Raw genomic sequence first — 19,462 nt, forward strand, 5'->3', positions numbered from 1 at the left:
AAATATTGTAGAAATATTAGTTAGAATCACTGAGTTTTTGATGTTGCACATTTTCTTCAACTTTTCTGCACTTATTACCTAAATTAGTTTACTTGCATTTTTTATTATTATGTTTTAATCGTGGCTTTGATATTGACGTTTGTGTCTCTTTTTAGTGTGTCATGTTGTAACTAAAGCTGCTTTTTTTTTTTATACTTCGACCCCAATGGTACTGCAGATGCAACCTGTCACCAAAAGTCCAACTATTTTGGTTTTTTTTTGCAACTTGCTTATTGTCGTCGCAGTACCCTCGGGGTTGCAATGCGACTCCATTAACTTGTTTTGATCTGCTATGTAGCATGAACTTAGGTCATGTGATGTGTATCATGGTCTAGCCTAATTCTTGCAAAAAAAAAAGTTTTAGAAAAAAAATCAGAAATAATTTTTCAACTTTTATTTACCTGTATCGAAAGCGGCTCCCTTTAAAGAACAAGTTACTACTAGAAACCGTGCGGACCTGGTTGGAGTTTTCAAGTCTGCAGAGAGAGAAAAAGTGGTGAGAAGATATGGAAACAGGAGGATCCTTGTGACATATTGTACAGGACAATGCATAGATTAAAAAGCAGAAGACTGACTTGTAGAATGACTGATTCTCCACGCCACATTTCCACAGGTGTTTGCAGGCCTCTGGAGTGGGGGCCAGGAACGTCAGCACCAAGCGCTTTTCCTACAGAGACAGACATGGAAATATAGATCTAAGGCTAAATGAAATAGATCCAAAAAGAACAAATAAAGTGCTGTCAAATCGTGTCACTCCTGACAAGGGAAGGGCCTAAAATTTGACAGCCTCGCTATCTGGTGGTTGGTTGCCCATGTACATTATATATATCCTGACTGACTGGTATATATAGGGCTTATATGACTGATGAATACACACACTCAGAAATGAATATTAATGCACACATGAAGGCTGGAGCCCAGAGAACTGAATGTCATAGGGGCTCGTCTTTATTTTCACATGTATGGTTTGGTGCTTATCCTCTCCCTTCTATAAAGTAGAGAGATGAGTAAAATGCTGGTAATTTATAAATAACAGACAATAATAAATGAATGTGTGGAAAAAAACAATACCAGAAAAATGACAACATTCTGCAACCGATCCCATTCAGTCATTGTATAAATTATGGCAATAATATTTAAAAAAAAGATCAGCATATATTGCGACTCCCAACCCTTTTGTACTTTCCATCCAGAGTTGGTGAAAGTATGTTTTTCGTGAAAAAACGAAAGGGTGACGCCATCAAATGGGAAATTTTCAACATAAAAGATAATTTCCTTTTGCAATCTTGAACGCTTGGAAAGGCAAGAAACAATCAAAAACCCCATACGAAAAGATCCAATTCTTAACTGGAGTAAGTCCAAAAATAATATATGTCCAAATTTTTGGACATATGCAATACCGGATTTTGAGTTGGTGTGTATACCTGTCCCACTCTGTATGTATACACATCAGTCATTCAGTAAAGGTATATATCGTATATTGCTCACAGCCCCTAATTTGTGATAATCAGGCGTAATAAACATTCCAGTCAGTTAGTGTATATATATAGATATATATGTAGATTTTCACATCATCTAGTCACCCAGTATATATACCAGTCCTTATGTATATACCAGTCTGTCAGGGTATATATTAACATTTTTACCTCCTTCTCTCTCACATATAAATGAAAAGTTTTTCCTTCAAATTTCATTTTTGTGGCATCACTCCTGAAACAAACAAAAAGAAATAAAAATCACAAAGACTTCCACAAGGAAAAACGGAACGACAGGACATATGATAAGAAGAAGTGCAAGAAGCTAGCATGAGGCTGCGAAGAGGAAGACATTACGTGACAGCGGAGGATGGTGGGCTTATGATGCGAGACCACGCAGAAGATGATCAGGTCGATGGACTGTGATGGTAGAAAGACTTGTCCAAATACTCAATAAATATGATTACACAATGAAAATACACCAGCACGTCTAGGCATTATATAATAGTGTCCTCATCGGTGATGGTAAATCTGTATTCACTCTATATGGGCCCTATTAATATAAAAGCAAATATCGCTTGTGGTCCCCACAATAATTCCTGAAATCATTACTCTAAGGGCTCATTTCCACATGCGAGAAACACGTCCGTGTCTCGCATTTGGAAACCAAGCTCTGGCACCCGCACTTTGGAGCGGAGCGTGCAGTTCCATGTGTTCCTATGCGGCCGCTCACTCCGCTCTGGAGTGCCGGCGCCAGAGCTTGGTTTCTACATGCGAGACACGGACGTTTTTCTCGCATGTGGAAATGAGCCCTAAGGCCGGAGTCACACTAGCGTATTGCATCAGATGCGAGATGCTAATGACCCTCGGCTCCAGCTCTGCTTTGTCAGAGAATCACGGAACAGCTGCGGAGGAGACGGAGAAATTCATTTCTGCATCTCCTCTGCTGCCCTAAACCCAAGTGTTCCCATTTTGGCCTAAGACCCTGATACACTGTCCGACCATCTGATGTAGAGACCCCCAGACACGTGGTGAATTTAAACACCTGATCTTTTTGCTACCCCATCAGGTTAGAGACCATCCCATTGAAAACACACGAATGCTCGGCTGATCCCAAGGTCCCTTTGTATGGAGAAGTCAGGAGAGATAGCTGTGGACTGAATGAGAATCGTCCGACAGCTATCTGCTGTTAAAGAAATTAAGTAATGAAGTTTACAAAGAGATTCTGTAGAGTAATGGCTGCCATACACCTTAGACTAATGTCATCTAAGGCAGCCAATATCAGTGGGAGACTAATGTGTATGAGCACCTAACGACTCTTCCCCAACAGATAATGTCGGGGAGATAAGGACCTGACAAGATTAATATCGGACTGCCCATCTTTATTGTTCTCGGCAAGGAAAGTCTAGCTGTGGCTCTCTCATAAGGATCATAGGCGTGTAGGGCAGAGCAAGTGCCCGTGTGTATGGAGGAGTCAGGAGAGATCATCTGCCAAGCCACTGTTTATCCGACAGCTAGCTATTGTTTATGGGGCCCCTAACTGGCCATGCAGAAGAAAAAACCCTTCCATATCAGCACAACATCTCACAAGTTGGGGCCTGCTGACTGCAGATGTTTTTGCTTTGTTTTTTTCTCATACCCAAAGCCCACTCCTTTGTTCCTGAAGAATATAAAAAGAAGCCAGGAGTCAGGCTCTCCCCATTATCATAGACATAAGACCTTGATATAAAATCTTGATCATTCAAAATTGTGAAAATGCAGAGATGTGTGCTCTAAGTAGTTGCATCTATTAGATCTCTCTAAAGGGTGAGGGTGCGTCTCACAATAAGGGCGCATTCACAAATCGGTCCAAGACTGGACCGCAACACACAGACTGGGTGCGGCTTTCCCTGACTCCAGCATGACAGCTTCATTTATGTCTATGGGGCTGTCACACTCGGGTTGGGGGACTAGTAGCCAGTTCATGCATTGTGGTAAAATCTTGGACCGATTTGTACGGACGTCTGAATGAGCCCTTCCTTACTCAAGGTTTACATCAGTATTCTGAGGGGATAAAATATCACTGATGAGTAGATGCCAAAAGATGTTAAATAATACTGTGGTGGCTCAGTGGTTAGCACTGCAGCCTTGAAGCGCTGGAGTACTGGGTTCAAATCCCATCAAGGACAACATCTGTAAGGAGTTTGTATGTTCTCCGTGTGTTTCCTCCGGGTTCTCCGGTTTCCTCCCACATTCCAAAGACATACTGATTTTAGATTGTGAGCCCCATCGGGGACAGCGATGACAATATCTGTAAACTGTAAAGCGCTGCGGAATATGTTAGCGCTATATGAAAATAAAGATTATTATTACTAACACAACTGATGTCAATCTAAAACTAAAGTAGAGATGTCAAGAAAACAAGATGTCTGCAGAAGAGTGGCAATATAAAGTGCACTGTGATTACTGACATGCACGGGCACGCAGAACATAACGCTGGCTATAAACATTACATAGCCGTTAGCCGAATGTTTGCCAGGCAGCTGTCTCTCCTAACATTCCCATACACATGAGCACTCAACTCTGATGAGCATGCATGTTCAACGGAGAGAAAAGAGACAGATGCAGACAGATTTTCCCTGGCCGTGGTCTAACCCCCTCTCCACCCACCAAACCGAAATTCTAATATAATGATCCTTTATTCATAACATCATCAGTTGAAGGAAACAAGGGAGGCGAGTCAGGAACTCTTGTACATATCAGATCATTGGCCATTCTCCTCAAAATCGGCAGATTCGGCCAACTTTCATCTATTGTGTATGGGGGACTTTACTTTGTAGAAAATTCTCACTAGAAGTCTAAGAGCAGCAAACTGCTCCCCATATTAACAATTTACTCATTGGAAAAACACTTATTACATTAAAAAATTCCATGACCTATCATTTCTATTTCACCGAGTGCAGCTAGAAATGCTGGTGGTGATGGATGATTGAGTAGATGACAGCAATGTATATTCTAGTATAACATATCACATGTAAAAATCAGCATAATTACAGTAGTGATTGCTGGTAATAAGATATAAAAGAAATCTAGGAATGTAATGAGCGCAGACTCAGCTCTACTTGGGCTGAGTTGGAAACAGAACAACCTGTAGCCGGACTAAGAGCGAGCAGAGAACACAGACACGGATGATGACGAGACACTGCAGAACAGGTCACAGGACGAGACGCAAACTGGGAGCCCTCTGGATAAAGTCACTAGTCCCTGCTTTCAGCCATATCAGGCACAACAAGGGAATCTGGCCTACTTACAACACGGCGGCTGTACTATGAGGAAAACACGCTGCTGAACTGGAAGCGACATACAGATCCTACTACATAGAAGGATGTGGTCGTCTTTCATCAGTAACAAAACAAAATTCCCGACCTTTGTTTATTCTGCACTTGTATATTAGGTGGCAGCATTTAGTAAAAATCACTCCTAGGATGACCGTATGCGAGTCTGCTGAGACGGCAAGTAACATCCTCTGCCTCTGAGGGACACAGCGCCATCACTGTAAGTGATGCAGCACGGTGGCTCAGTTGTTAGAACTACAGCCTTGCAGCGCTGGAGCTCTGGGTTCAAATCCCACCAAGGACAACATCTGCAAGAAGTTTGTATGTTCTCCTCATGTTTGTGTGGGGGTTCTCCGGTTTCCTCCCACACTTCAAAGACATACTGATAGGGATTCTAGATTGTGAGCCCCAATGGGGACAGCGATGATAATGTGTGCAATCATTAAAGCGCTGCGGAATATGTTGGCGCAATATAAACAAATATTATTAAGTGCCCTACAATCTGCTCTGGAAAGAGGTGGAAGCTGTTGTGATCTTATAAAGAAGTCCTGTTCACAGCAGGGGCAAAAAAAATAGAGCTAATGGGTGTATATTACAATATTGCCATATACTGTAATATATATATATATATATATATATACACACACACTAGTGGCCAAAGTTGTGGATACACTTCAAATTTTTGTCATTTTTTAACGTTTTTAGCATGCAATCATACAAATATATATTGACATTACAGCAGGGGATCACAGCGGATTTCTTTTGTCAGGTAAAAAATTTCACTGACTGTTTTTAAACAATATTTTACCTCACAAAATGTATCCTCTGCAATCTCCTGCTGTAATGTCAGTATTGTCTTTTGCTTCCTCCCCTGCCCAGGAGTTGTGTGGTGCGTACGGCATATACAGTGTGTGTTTGTGTGTGTGGTGCGACGGTGTTCCGCTGGTGGTACCACGCAAGAGGCTGGTACCACCAGCAGTTTCCATATTGAGACACCCATCACTTGGGTGTCCCAGTATGGAGGTCAGTGAACTTCCACCGCTTGGAATTCTGGGATTCAGACACAGCTGAACGGAACAGTGAAGACATTACATGGTAAGTATATATAAAGATAAATTAGATCGATAGGTATATAGAAATATGTGATTGGGATATATAATCAGTGCTTTGCCAGTTTAGCTTACTGTACATGTATTTTATTAATGACTCAATTATTTTCTGAAAAAATGATGTGGGGGTCCCCTGAAATTTTATTAACCAGCAGAGAAAAAGTGGACAGCTGGGAGCAGATGTTTATAGCCTGGAAAGGGGATAATACCCATGTAGTTTCCCAGGCTATTAATATGAGCTCTCAGCTGTATACTACGCCTTCCCTGGTTATTAAAATGGGTGACCCCACAAAAAATGATGTAGAATCCCCCTATAATTAATAACCAGCAAAGGCTAGGCAGACAGATGTGGGCTGATATTAATAGCTTAGGAAGGATCCATGGATATTGGCCCCACCCCAGACTAAAAACATCAGCTCTCAGCCACCCAGAAATGGTGCATCAATAATATATGCTAAATCTGGCACTTAGTCTTGCTCTTCCCACTTGCTCTGGTGCGGTGGCAAATGGGGTGATAGTATTGAGGTTGATGTCACCTTTGTATAGTCAGGTGACATCAAGCCCAGGGGTTTGTAATGGAGAGGCGTCTATAAGACATCCCCCATTACTAACCCCATAGTCAATTTGTGAAAAAAATAACACCCAGAATAAAGTCCTTTATTTGAACTTGCGGTGGCAAGTGTAGTGATAGTATTAAGGTTGATGTCACCTTTGTATTGTCAGGTGACATCAAGGCAAGGGGTTTGTAATGGAGAGGCGTCTATAAGACATCCCCCATTACTAACCCCATAGTCAAATTGTAAAAAAAAAAAATAACACGCATGATTGCTAAGCTCGGTGCCTCGCGGTGATGTGGTACAGTTGAGCGGAGTTCATATCCAATGAACTCGTTTCACCTCACTAACGTCACCATGAGCATGAGAAAGTTCTCACAGTCGCGGTGCTGTCAGAAAGGTCATCGGCGCTGAGAGCCAATGAACTCAGTTCAACTCAATGACGTCAACGAGAGCATCAAACTCCGTTGACCTTTCTGACGGCACTGCGAGCGTGAGAATTGTTTCAAGCTTGTGGTGACGTCAGTGAGGTGAAGGGAGTTCATTAGATGTGAATGTCACCTTGAGGCACTGAGCTTAACAAGCATGCACAGCTCAGTGTCTCTGCTGGATGGTAGGCTGTATAGTCGCACCATGCAACAATGCAGCCTGTCATTAGGTGTAGCAGAGCTAGACGCATCGCGGGACAACTGGATTATTATCTTCTCAGTGGACAGATGAGGAATATGGTTGTTTATTATTTTCATTCTTTTACAGGGGACATTGGCTTCATTTGATTGGGCGTAAGGTGATTATAACTGATTTTAGCCTATTTAAAATCAATAAAGGAGTTTGTGTCATTTGTTCAAATGAAGGATTTATACTGGGTGTTTTTTTCACAATTTGACTATGGGGTTAGTAATGGAAGTGTCTTATAGACACCTCTCCATTACAAACCCCTGGGCTTGATTTCACCTGACAATACAAAGGTGACATCAACCTCAATACTATCACTCCACTTACCAACGCACCAGAGCAAGTTGGAAGAGAAAGACTAATTTCCATATTTGGCACGTCTATTGGATGGGCCATTTCTGAGGTGACTGAGAGCTGATGTTTTTAGTCTAGGAGGGGGCCAATATCCATGGTTACATCCCAGCCTATTAATATCAGCCCGCAGCTGTCTGCCTAGCCTTTGCTGGTTATTAATTATAGGGGGACTCCACGTAATTTTTTGGGGAGCCCCCATTTAAATAACCAGCTGTCTGTTTTCTGCTTTCCCTCTGCTGGTTAATAAAATTTTGTGGGAACCAACGTCATTTTTTTTCAGAAAATAATTAATTCAGTAATAAAATACAGTACAATACAGTAAGCTACACAAGCATTGTACTAGTAATGTATGTCACTAACATCTTTATATCCATCTATTGTATGTGTATATATCTATTCTATCCTGTCGGGGATACGCTGTGATTTTGCTGTACGTGGAAGATGAAATGTCGGGTTTTCAAAGACATGGGTGTGTAAAAATCAGACGGCACGTGCATGGTCCGAATGCCATGCAATTTTTTTATCACACCCATTGACTTGGGGGTCTCAGGTCTCATCCAATATACAAGGACAATCGCAGCATGCTACGTTTTTTTCTCAGTCCGACTTCAGCTGAGAAAAAAAAATCGCAGATGAGCAGAGACTCATAGATTAACATTAGTCCGAGTGCAATCTGATTTTTTTTATCTGATTTCACTCGTCCGTTTTTCTCATAGATGAGTATGAGCCCTTAGGAATTTTTGCACAGTGCGCCCATACTTGATGCTGACTAAATTAAGATGTTGTGAAAATGTTTATTTTGTTCATAATACCACCCCCCCTCCTTTGTGTTGCAATTTCTAAGTTGAGGAGTGTGTATATATATATATATATATATATATATATATATATATATATATATATATATACACATATACAGACACACTGCTCAAAAAAATAAAGGGAACACTTACACAATAGAATATAGCTCCAAGTAAATAGAACCTCTGTGAAATCAAACTGCCCACTTAGGAAGCAACACTTCACATGCTGTTGTGCAAATGGAATAGACAACAGATGGAAATTATTGGCAATTATCAAGACATCCTCAATAAAGGAGTGGTTCTGCAGATGGGGACCACAGACCACATCTCAGTACCAATGCTTTCTGGCTGATGTTTTGGTCACTTTTGAATGTTGGTTGTGCTTTCACACTCGTGGTAGCATGAGACGCACTCTACAACCCACACAAGTGGCTCAGGTAGTGCAGCTCATCCAGGATGGCACATCAAGGAGAGGCAATGTGGCAATAAGGTTTGCTGTGTTTGTCAGCGTAGTGTCCAGAGGCTGGAGGCGCTACCAGGAGACAGGCTAGTACACCAGGAGACGTGGAGGGGGCCGTAGGAGGGCAACTACCCAGCAGCAGGAGGAGCACTGCTAGAGCCCTGCAAAATGACCTCCAGCGGGCCACAAATGCGCATGCGTCTGCACAAACGGTTGGAAACCGACTCCATGAGGATGGTCTGAGTGCCCGACGTCCACAGATGAGGGTTGTGCTCACAGCCCAACACCATGACACCATGGAAGACGATTGGCATTTGCCACAGAACACCAGGATTGGCAAATTCGCCACTGGCGCCCTGTGCTCTTCACAGATTAAAGCAGGTTCACACTGAGCACATGTGACAGAGTCTGGAGATGCCATGGAGAGTGATCTGCTGCCTGCAACATCCTTCAGCATGACCGCTTTGGCAGTGGGTCAGTAATGGTGTGGGGTGGCATTTCTTTGGAGGGCCGCACAGCCCTCCATATGCTCGCCAGAGGTAGCCTGACTGCCATTAGGTACCGAGATGAGATCCTCAGACCCCTTGTGAGACCATATGCTCGTGCGGTTGGCCCTGGGTTCCTCCTAATGCAAGACAATGCCAAACCTCATGTGGCTGGAGTGTGTCAGCAGTTTCTGCAAGATGAAGGCACTGAAGCTATGGACTGGCCTGTCTGTTCCCCAGACCTAAATCCGATTGAGAACATCTGGGACATCATGTCTCGCTCCATCCACCAACGTCACGTTGCATCACAGACTGTCCTGGAGTTGGATGCTTTAGTCCAGGTCTGGGAAGAGATCCCTCAGGAGACCATCCGTCACCTCATCAGGAGCATGCCCAGGTGTTGTACAGTAGGGAGGTCATACAGGCACGTGGAGGCCACACACAATACTGAGCATCTTTCCCTTGTCATGTGGCATTTCTACTGAAGTTGGATCAGCCTGTAATTTGATTTTCCACTTTGATTTTGAGTATCATTCCAAATCCAGACCTGCCTGGGATATTCATTTTCATTTACATTGATAATTGTTATATTTTATTATTGTTCTGAACGCATTCCACTATGTAATGAATAAAAAATTGCAACTGGAATATTTCATTTAGAGATATCTAGGATGTGGCATTTTAGTGTTCCCTTTATTTTTTTGAGCAGTATACAGCTCTGAGAAAAATTAAGAGACCACTGCAAAATGTTCAGTTTGTCTGATTTTTCTCAGGTGTATTTTTGAGTAAAGTGTAAATTGTTCTTTTAGTCTATAAAATTCTGACAACATGTCACCGAATTTCCAAGCAATAAATTTTGTATTTTTTTTCTGACAAAGAAAAATGGTCAAAATTAAACGAAAAACCCAGTGCTTTCAGACCTCAAAAAATGCAAAGAAAACAAGTTCATAATCATTTAGAATCAACAATACTAATGTTTTAACTAAGGAAGAGTTCAGAAATCAATATTTTGTGGAATAACCATGATTTTTGATCACAGCTTTCATGCGACGTGGCATGGGTTTTGATGTGGTGTATATATACTGTAGCGTGGCTAAAGGGTGGCTAATCGACGGGAGATATGTGTCATATAGATGGCTTGCCGCTGTGATGTAACCATAGCTACCTATATATGTGTCAGGACCTGTGGTGATGTCACAACCACATGCCTGATCATGTGATGGGTTCTGGGTGTGGTTAGACCTATAAAAGAAAGCCTAATACTGAACACAGTGGATATGTGTGGAGGTGCTAGCCTCCAGAGGGTGTTAAGGCTCCAGGTCTGAGCCTGAAGGAATGGACAGTTGTTTTTTTCCTTTTGCCTGAGTTAAAGGCTATTTGTTTTCTGTTTATGCTAACTGGTTTATGAAGCAATAAACCTTTGAACTTTTGTTGGAACCTGCCTCCTAAGTGTCAGCCGTCGCACCTGAGTGAGTGAAACCCCTACAATTGGTGGTAGACGTGCGGGCAGCGTTCCCAGTGGAGACGTAAGTCTATTTTTGAATGTCTTGGGTCAAGTCGGCTGTAAGCCAGCAAGCATTGCCGGGGAAAATGGAGGACCTGCTGAAACACTTGGTCCAGTCGCAGTCACAGTGGCAAGAGGCTAACAGGCTGTTTATGCAGCAGTTGCAACAGAACCAGCAAGAGACCAACAAGCTGTTGATGCAGCAGATACAACAGAGCCAGCAGGAGCAACGGCAGAGCCGGCAGGAGCAACGGCAGCAGATGCAACAGAACCAGCAGGAGCAACGGCAGCAGATGCAGCTTCTGGCAAGCGCCATCCAGGGCAAGACGAGCGCCCCAACCCCAGGTTTGGCTGATGACACCCACGTCCGGAAGACGGTAAGACGCGCATTACAGAAAATGACTCCCGGGGATGATGTTGAGGCCTTCCTGACCGTGTTTGAGAGGGTCGCTGAGAGGGAAAAACTTCCGCCAGAGCAGTGGGCAGAGGTGTTGGCACCTTACCTGACGGGGGAACCTCAGAAGGCATACTATGATTTGACCTTGCAGGATGCCAAAGAGTATGACAAATTGAAAGCCAAGGTTCTCGCACGTTTGGGGGTGACACTGACTGTTAGGGCACAGCGAGTTCACTGCTGGGCCTATCACCGGGACAAACCGCCTCGCTCACAAATGTTTGACCTGTTGCACCTGGTCCAGAAATGGCTGCAGCCAGAGTCCTCTACGCCTGCACAGATGGTAGAACGGGTGATAATGGATCGGTTTGTGCATTCCCTCCCGAGGTCCATACAGACTTGGGTTGCCCAGGGTGATCCCCAGAATGCCGACGAACTGATCGGACTGGTCGAGAGATACCAAGGGATGGAAGGCTCCTTTGGGAGGCAGCCCATGCCGTACTGGGGGTCCCAGAAAGCTGCTGAGTCCCAAAAAGGGGTGGCGCGTCCAAGGTGACAAAGGGCGGGGGAGGTGGTGCCCAAGGTCCCTACGGGTGATATTATTTGCTGGAGGTGCCACGGGCCAGGACATATAGCTGCCCGTTGTTCCCAGACCACTGAGCAGATGGACTGCAGCATGGGACGCCGTAGTTCATACTATGCATATCCAGCCTGCAGTGTGAACTCTCCGCCCAACGAGGGGCCTCAAGCATGTTCTGTAAAGGTGAACGGTCGAGCAGCAATGGCGCTGTTAGACTCAGGGAGCTTAGTGACCCTGGTGAGGGCCACTTTCCCTCTCCACCTGCTCCCGGGAAAGAAGGTCGGTGTGCGGTGCATACATGGTGATGCCAAGGACTACCCTATGGCCAGGGTGGATATTGAAACGGCGTGTGGCACTGAGTCCCATGAAGTTGGCGTCGTTCGGGACTTGTTGCACCCTATAATTATTGGTCGGGATTTCTGTTTGTTTTGGGATTTGTGGGGTAAGGGTTCTGAGGTCACTAGCAAGAGTAGGGAACCAATGAACCCTAAAAAGCTATCGCCACACCCAGAGACAGACAGGTTTCCTTTTTGTGTCCTGCTTGGGGATGAGGAGGAAGTGTCCCCTGCATCTGACATTCTGGAGTTAGAGGTAACCGGTGAAAATTTTGGGACTGCCCAACATAGGGACCCCACTCTGAGGGAAGCCTTTAATAATGTCACAGTTATTAATGGGGTTGCACAGGAGCCGGGGGCAGACACAAGCTTTCCGCATTTTCTGATGAATGGGGAGTTGTTGTACCGAGTCACGAAAATGAGGGAGGAGTTGATAGAGCAGTTGGTAGTGCCGGGTCCATATAGACGGAAGGTATTGGATATGGCCCATTCACACATCTTGGGTGGACACCTAGGAGTGGAAAAAACGCAGGAACGGGTTGTGCAGAGGTTCTATTGGCCTGGGTGTCACCGGGAAATAGTGAACTATTGCAGGTCTTGCCCTACATGTCAGCTAACTGCCCCCAGTCCTCATTTCCGGAGCCCCCTTGTGCCATTGCCCATTATTGAGGTACCATTCGAGAGAATTGCCATGGACCTGGTCGGTCCCTTAGTTAAATCAGCCCGGGGCCATCAGTATATATTAGTCATCCTGGACTATGCCACACGCTATCCTGAGGCAATTCCTCTGAGAAATTCTTCCTCGAAGAGCATAGCCCGCGAGTTGGTCCATGTGTTTTCCTGGACAGGTCTGCCGAAGGAGATTCTGACTGACCAGGGGACACCTTTCATGAGCAAGGTGATGAGGGAGTTATGCAAAGTCCTGAAAATCTCCCAGTTGAGGACCTCGGTGTACCATCCCCAGTCAGATGGTCTTGTTGAGAGATTTAACAAAACACTGAAGAGCATGCTGAGAAAAGCTGTAGAGAAAGACGGTAGAGACTGGGACTGTCTCTTACCATATCTGATGTTTTCCATTCGTGAAGTTCCACAGGCCTCCACAGGGTTCTCACCGTTTGAGCTTCTATATGGCCGACATCCGAGAGGACTCCTGGATATAGCCAAGGAAACTTGGGAAGCCGAAGTTACGCCCCACAGAAGCATCATTGAGCATGTGGCCCTGATGCAGCAGAGGATTGCAAAGGTGATGCCTATCGTGAAAGAACACTTCCTCCAGGCACAAGAAGCTCAGGCCAGGGTCTACAACCGGTCTGCAAGAGTTAGGCAGTTCAAACCAGGAAACCGAGTTCTTGTATTAGTCCCGACGGTGGAGAGCAAGTTCTTGGCCAAATGGCAAGGGCCATATGAGGTCGTAGAGAAGGTTGGTGAGGTAAACTATAAAATTCACCAACCAGGTAGACGGAAACCAATCCAAGTCTACCATGTCAACCTCATCAAGCCATGGCAAGATAGAAAGCCGGCAGTAACTCCATCTTTGCTAAGCAACCCAGAAGGTGAGGTTGGAGGGGTTACTATAGCGGAGACGCTATCGAAGGCCCAGAAACAGCAGTGCCGGGAGTTACTCCAGAAGAACAGGGACCTGTTTTCTGACTTACCTGGGTACACGAAGGTCATAGAGCACGAGGTCCTGACAGAGCCTCATGTGCGGGTGAATGTGAAGCCCTATCGAATTCCTGAGGCACGTCGAGAAGTAATCTCCAAGGAAGTGGAGCGTATGTTGAAGCTTGGAGTTATTGAGGAATCCAAGAGCGGTTGGTCGAGCCCAATTGTCCTCGTCCCAAAACCTGATGGGGAGTGGAGATTTTGCAACGACTATAGGAAGTTGAATGAGGTCTCCAAGTTCGACGCATATCCCATGCCCCGCGTTGATGAGCTCATCGAAAGGCTTGGGCCCGCCAGGTACATAACCACCTTGGATTTGACGAAGGGGTATTGGCAGATCCCCATGGCACAGGAAGCCAAGGAGAAGACGGCGTTTTCTACACCAGATGGATGTTTCCAGTATGTCCGGATGCCGTTTGGCCTACAGGGAGCTCCGGCGACCTTCCAGAGGGCTATGGATAGAATCCTTGCACCCCATAAGGCATACGCTGCTGCGTACCTGGATGATATTGTCATCTTTAGCCCGGACTGGGAGAGTCATCTGGAAAAGGTCCAAGCGGTGTTTGATGCTATAAGAGAGGCCGGGTTTACAATAAACCCGAAGAAGTGTGCCTTGGGTAAAGAAGAAGCTAAGTACCTTGGATATATAGTGGGTCATGGAGAAATAAAACCCCAAATCAGTAAAGTGGAGGCGATTCAAACATGGCCAAAACCAGTTTCCAAGAAGCAAGTTAAAGCCTTCCTGGGAATCGTGGGATATTACAGGAGGTTTATCCCAAACTTTGCCACGATGGCTGCGCCTCTGACTGACGTGCTAAAAGGGACAAAATCAGTAATGGTTAAGTGGTCCGAAGAAACAGAGTCAGCCTTCCAAGAAATGAAAGAGGCTTTGTGTAAGCAACCCGTTCTGATGGCCCCAAACTTCAAGAAAGAGTTTATTCTTCAGACAGATGCCTCAGATGTTGGGGTAGGAGCAGTCCTTTCCCAAGAACTACATGGGGAGGAGCATCCTGTTCTCTATCTGAGTAGGAAGCTGTCCTCGTCTGAAAAGAACTACTCAGTCGTAGAGAAGGAGTGCTTGGCCATAAAGTGGGCCGTGGACACATTATGGTACTATCTGCTGGGGCGTAAATTTAGGCTGATATCCGACCATGCCCCACTTAGATGGATGAGGGAAACGAAGGGTAGAAATGCTAGGGTCACCCGTTGGTTCTTAGCCCTGCAGGACTTCTGTTTCCATGTGGAACATAGGGCCGGGAAGCTGCATGGTAATGCGGATGCCTGTCAAGAATCCCTTGTCTAGTGGGGGAAAGTGCCAAGCCTCACGGCTTTAGGCAGAGGGGGAGGTATGTAGCATGGCTAAAGGGCGGCTAATCGACGGGAGATATGTGTCATATAGATGGCTTGCCGCTGTGATGTAACCATAGCTACCTATATGTGTGTCAGGACCTGTGGTGATGTCACAACCACATGCCTGATCATGTGATGGGTTCTGGGTGTGGTTAGACCTATAAAAGAAAGCCTAATACTTAACACAGTGGATATGTGTGGAGGTGCTAGCCTCCAGAGGGTGTTAAGGCTCCAGGTCTGAGCCTGAAGAAATGGACAGTTGTTTTTTCCTTTTGCCTGAGTTAAAGGCTATTTGTTTTCTGTTTATGCTAACTGGTTTATGAAGCAATAAACCTTTGAACTTTTGTTGGAACCTGCCTCCTAAGTGTCAGCCGTCGCACCTGAGTGAGTGAAACCCGTACAATACCTATATATCCACACACACACATAAATATATATATATATATATATATATATATATATATATATATATTTCAAAAAAAGAGGCAGCACTCCATTGTTTCAGTGAAAAATGTGCAGGGTTTAATCTACCCACATTCAGGCAACGTTTCAGCTCACAATGAGCTTTTCTCAAGCAGTGAGTATGTTCATGTGCTTCCCTTTTATACATATCTACAACATCCTTAATTGTGTCCAATTATGCATTGTAAGGTGCTACTTAGATTTACGTTTTCATAAAGTGCATATGTGCTAAACATGTTTAACCGTAGCTGTGCCAATAAAAGTGTATAAAAATCTTCCTAATTCCCCATATTATACAGTACAATATGCATAAAAGGTCTTTACTTTACCCGGCAGATGCATGTTAAAGTTGAAGCATTTGAAAAAGCTGTACTTATGGACATTGAGACTCTTAGGAGTAATGCAGTAAGAGAATATAGACATCCCAATATGTTGAAAGAAGAATTTGAGGCATTGCAGGGGCTTGTCCATGACGACGGCATCATTATTAAACCAGCGGATAAGGGGGGTGCTGTCGTCGTCATGGACAAGTCCATGTATATCAGTGAAGTTATGAGACAACTGCAGGATGGAAATGTGTACTGTAAGATGGACAGTGACCCCAAATACAATATTGATAGGGAAATCAGAACGATTTTGAAAGAAGCAGTAGATGGTTACATCATAGATCAAGAATTGCATGATTATTTGCTAGTTGAACACCCACGGACACCAGTATTGTATCTAACACCTAAAATTCATAAAACCTTAAAAAACCCTCCTGGCCGTCCGATTATATCAGGGGTCAAATCAATCTTTAATAAAATAGGCATTTTTTTAGATAGAATATTTAATCCGATGGTAAGAAACGGCAAGGCATATATTAAAGATACAACAGACTTTCTTAGAAAACTTGAAGGGGTAGAATTGAATCAGGAGGTGATACTTGCGTCTTTTGACGTAGTATCACTATACACGTCCATCGATCATGAACGAGGACTAAAAGCGGTGGAGAAGAAATTGGATTTAGCTAAATACACTTGTGAAGGAAAAACTCTCATATTAAAACTGTTGGAAACTATCCTGAAAAGAAACTATTTTTTATTTGGTGATGTTTTTTACACCCAAAAACGGGGAACTGCTATGGGGGCCAATATGGCCCCCTCCTACGCAAATCTGGTGATGGAGGTCCTTGAGGAGGAATGGATCTACGTGTCCCACCATTTCCAGCATGTGCTGGTATGGTGGAGATACGTGGATGACGTGTTCCTCCTCTGGACTGGAACTCAAGAAAAATTGGATGACTTTCTGGGCTTTCTAAATACCATAGACCTGACAATTAAATTCACATTAGTCTCCTCTAAAAGGGAACTGCAATTTCTGGACGTGTTGGTTAAACAAAAGGAGGGCAAATTAGACACTACTCTATTTGTAAAAGTAACGGATAAGAATAACCTACTAGCATACGACAGCCACCATCCACGTAACATGGTGAAATCGATACCATTGGGGCAGCTACTTAGGGTACGCCGTATAGTACAAGACGAAGAAGAAGTGGATTGGGTAATGGACTCACTCATAAAGAAATTTAAAAATAGAGGATACCCGAAAGAACTTTTGATAGTTGCTAAGCAGAAGGTCTTAAAATTAGAAAGAAGTGAATTAATAAATGAAAGAACGAGGAATATTAAGAAAAAACACCTAGACCGTATACCGCTTGTAGCAACCTATGTGGAAGAGAGTAGTGAGATAAGTAAAATTATAAAAAAACACTGGGGGATGCTGGGAAAGTGTCTCCCAGGTGTAAAGGAGTTCAAACTGCCACCTCTTTTTTCATATAGAAAAAATAGAAATATTAAAGACTATCTTGTAAAATCAGATATAGGATCCTTCAAAAAGAGTACACAAGCAACCTTGACAGGTAGGAATAAAACTGGCTGTTTTCCCTGCCTAGGATGTGTCAACTGTGCATATATGGATAAAGGCCCCACATTTCAGCATCCGGAAACAAAAAAGTATACAAAATTAAACAATTTCTGACTTGCAGTTCAGATCACGTTGTCTACCTACTAATGTGCCCATGCAACTTGTGGTACATTGGGGAGACAACGTGTGAATTTAAAGTCAGAATGAATCAGCATAGATACACAATTAGGAAAAAAAGAATGGACCTCCCGGTACCGAAACATTTTACAGAAAATAACCACTCAGAAAAAGATCTCAGGTGTAAAATTATAGATGTAGTGCCTATTCAGAGGAGAGGAGGGAATAGGGAGAAAATCCTAAAGAAAAAAGAACGTGATTTATGAGCTCAATACCTTGAAACCCAAAGGGCTAAATGTTGACTTTAAGATACATGCTATTGCTTAGAAGATATATGTGTAATTCACTTTGACAGATAATGTAAGGACTCTTTGTATATGTATTAGAGGTATAATGAAATATCTCTAATTTTTATTCTTTATTTATATCTTCCCCATTTTTTTAGATGCATTGGGGCGGAGCATGAAAGTGTGGAGGACGAATAAAAAATGCATGAAATTTACGCAAAACTAAAATTAATTTGAATTTCTTTAAATAAATGAATGAATAATGAAATTGGGTATTGTATTTATTTATTAACTTCAAAAATCTATGGTACCGTGTATATGGGCATATTAATCAATATAAGTGGAACCAGGACTCAGGTGGAACTACCTTTGTGGTTACAGTTGCGGTATATTGACCTGAAAAGGTTAATTGCCGTAACCTAATACCGCATGACTCCCGGAGACAACCTGAATAAGGTGCCGTCCGGTGCGTCAGGGTGGGAACTAACACCAAAAAGAAGTCCGTATGGCAATAATTGAATACACAATGTGCCCGATACGTAAGTACCAATAGGGAGCCACAACAAAGATGGCGATATTGAAAGGACGCGCGCATGCGCTAATAGGGAATGCCACACAAGGCAGTGGATTGGCTGGCTATTCATCGCATAGAGATGACACAGTGAGACATGCGCAGTAGACCTAACAAGACGCTGAAAGGATATAATGGCGTCCTCCACGCTTAACATGCATCTGCCGGGTAAAGTAAAGACCTTTTATGCATATTGTACTGTATAATAAGGGGAATTAGGAAGATTTTTATACACTTTTATTGGCACAGCTACGGTTAAACATGTTTAGCACATATGCACTTTATGAAAACGTAAATCTAAGTAGCACCTTACAATGCATAATTGGACACAATTAAGGATGTTGTAGATATGTATAAAAGGGAAGCACATGAACATACTCACTGCTTGAGAAAAGCTCATTGTGAGCTGAAACGTTGCCTGAATATGTGGGTAGATTAAACCCTGCACATTTTTCACTGAAACAATGGAGTGCTGCCTCTTTTTTTGAAATATATGAAACTTGGATGATCGGTGGACTGGTTGTCTGGGGGCCTTGCACCCGAAGATAAGTATCTCTCTGTGCTGTTCCTTTTTCTTTTCTTCTATATATATATATATATATATTTATTTTTTTTTAATCAGATGATTAAATCAGCCATCATGTGCCTTTAACAGCTATGCGTGGAGCTGATCTGACAACGGCATTTAACACGTGCTGACGGAGCGCGTCATTCCACCGGCCCATCAGCACGTTCGTGATATGATCGTGGGGCACTGATGGGCTGCCATGACAGCCGGTGGCCTGCTAAAGATTCCTGTGCTTGTTATGTCAAATCATCCCCCTTTTGCTCCATTAAAAATAAAACAATAAAAATAAATGAATATACATTTTTGGTATTGCTGCGTTCATAAAAGTCCAATCTATCAAAATATAAAATAATTAATCCGATTGCAGTAACGACAAAAAATATCGAAACGTCAGAATTATGGTTTTTTTTGGAAGCTGCAACATTGTAGCAAAACCCAGCCCCATATCCCCAAAAATGA

At 43.5% G+C, this 19,462-nt stretch overlaps 1 protein-coding gene across 6 annotated transcripts in view; it reads right to left on the minus strand.

Annotated features, from left to right (window-relative positions):
- The window catches only part of FRMD5 (FERM domain containing 5), a 101,107-nt gene that overhangs the window by 16,609 nt on the left and 65,036 nt on the right, over positions 1-19,462 (minus strand). For all 6 annotated transcript variants that reach the window (XR_013215605.1, XR_013215607.1, XR_013215606.1 and 3 more), the window contains 3 exons: positions 1,686-1,749; positions 615-706; positions 441-515 (listed from right to left, as the gene is read on the minus strand). Coding sequence is in view for 1 of the 6 variants with exons in the window: in XM_077263177.1 (XP_077119292.1) it covers positions 441-515; positions 615-706; positions 1,686-1,749 (231 nt within the window). In the remaining 5 variants the exon portion in view is untranslated. The remainder of the gene's footprint in view (positions 1-440; positions 516-614; positions 707-1,685; positions 1,750-19,462) is intronic.

The sequence above is a fragment of the Ranitomeya variabilis genome, chromosome 5, assembly GCF_051348905.1.
Source record: "Ranitomeya variabilis isolate aRanVar5 chromosome 5, aRanVar5.hap1, whole genome shotgun sequence".
Lineage (NCBI taxonomy): Eukaryota > Metazoa > Chordata > Amphibia > Anura > Dendrobatidae > Ranitomeya > Ranitomeya variabilis.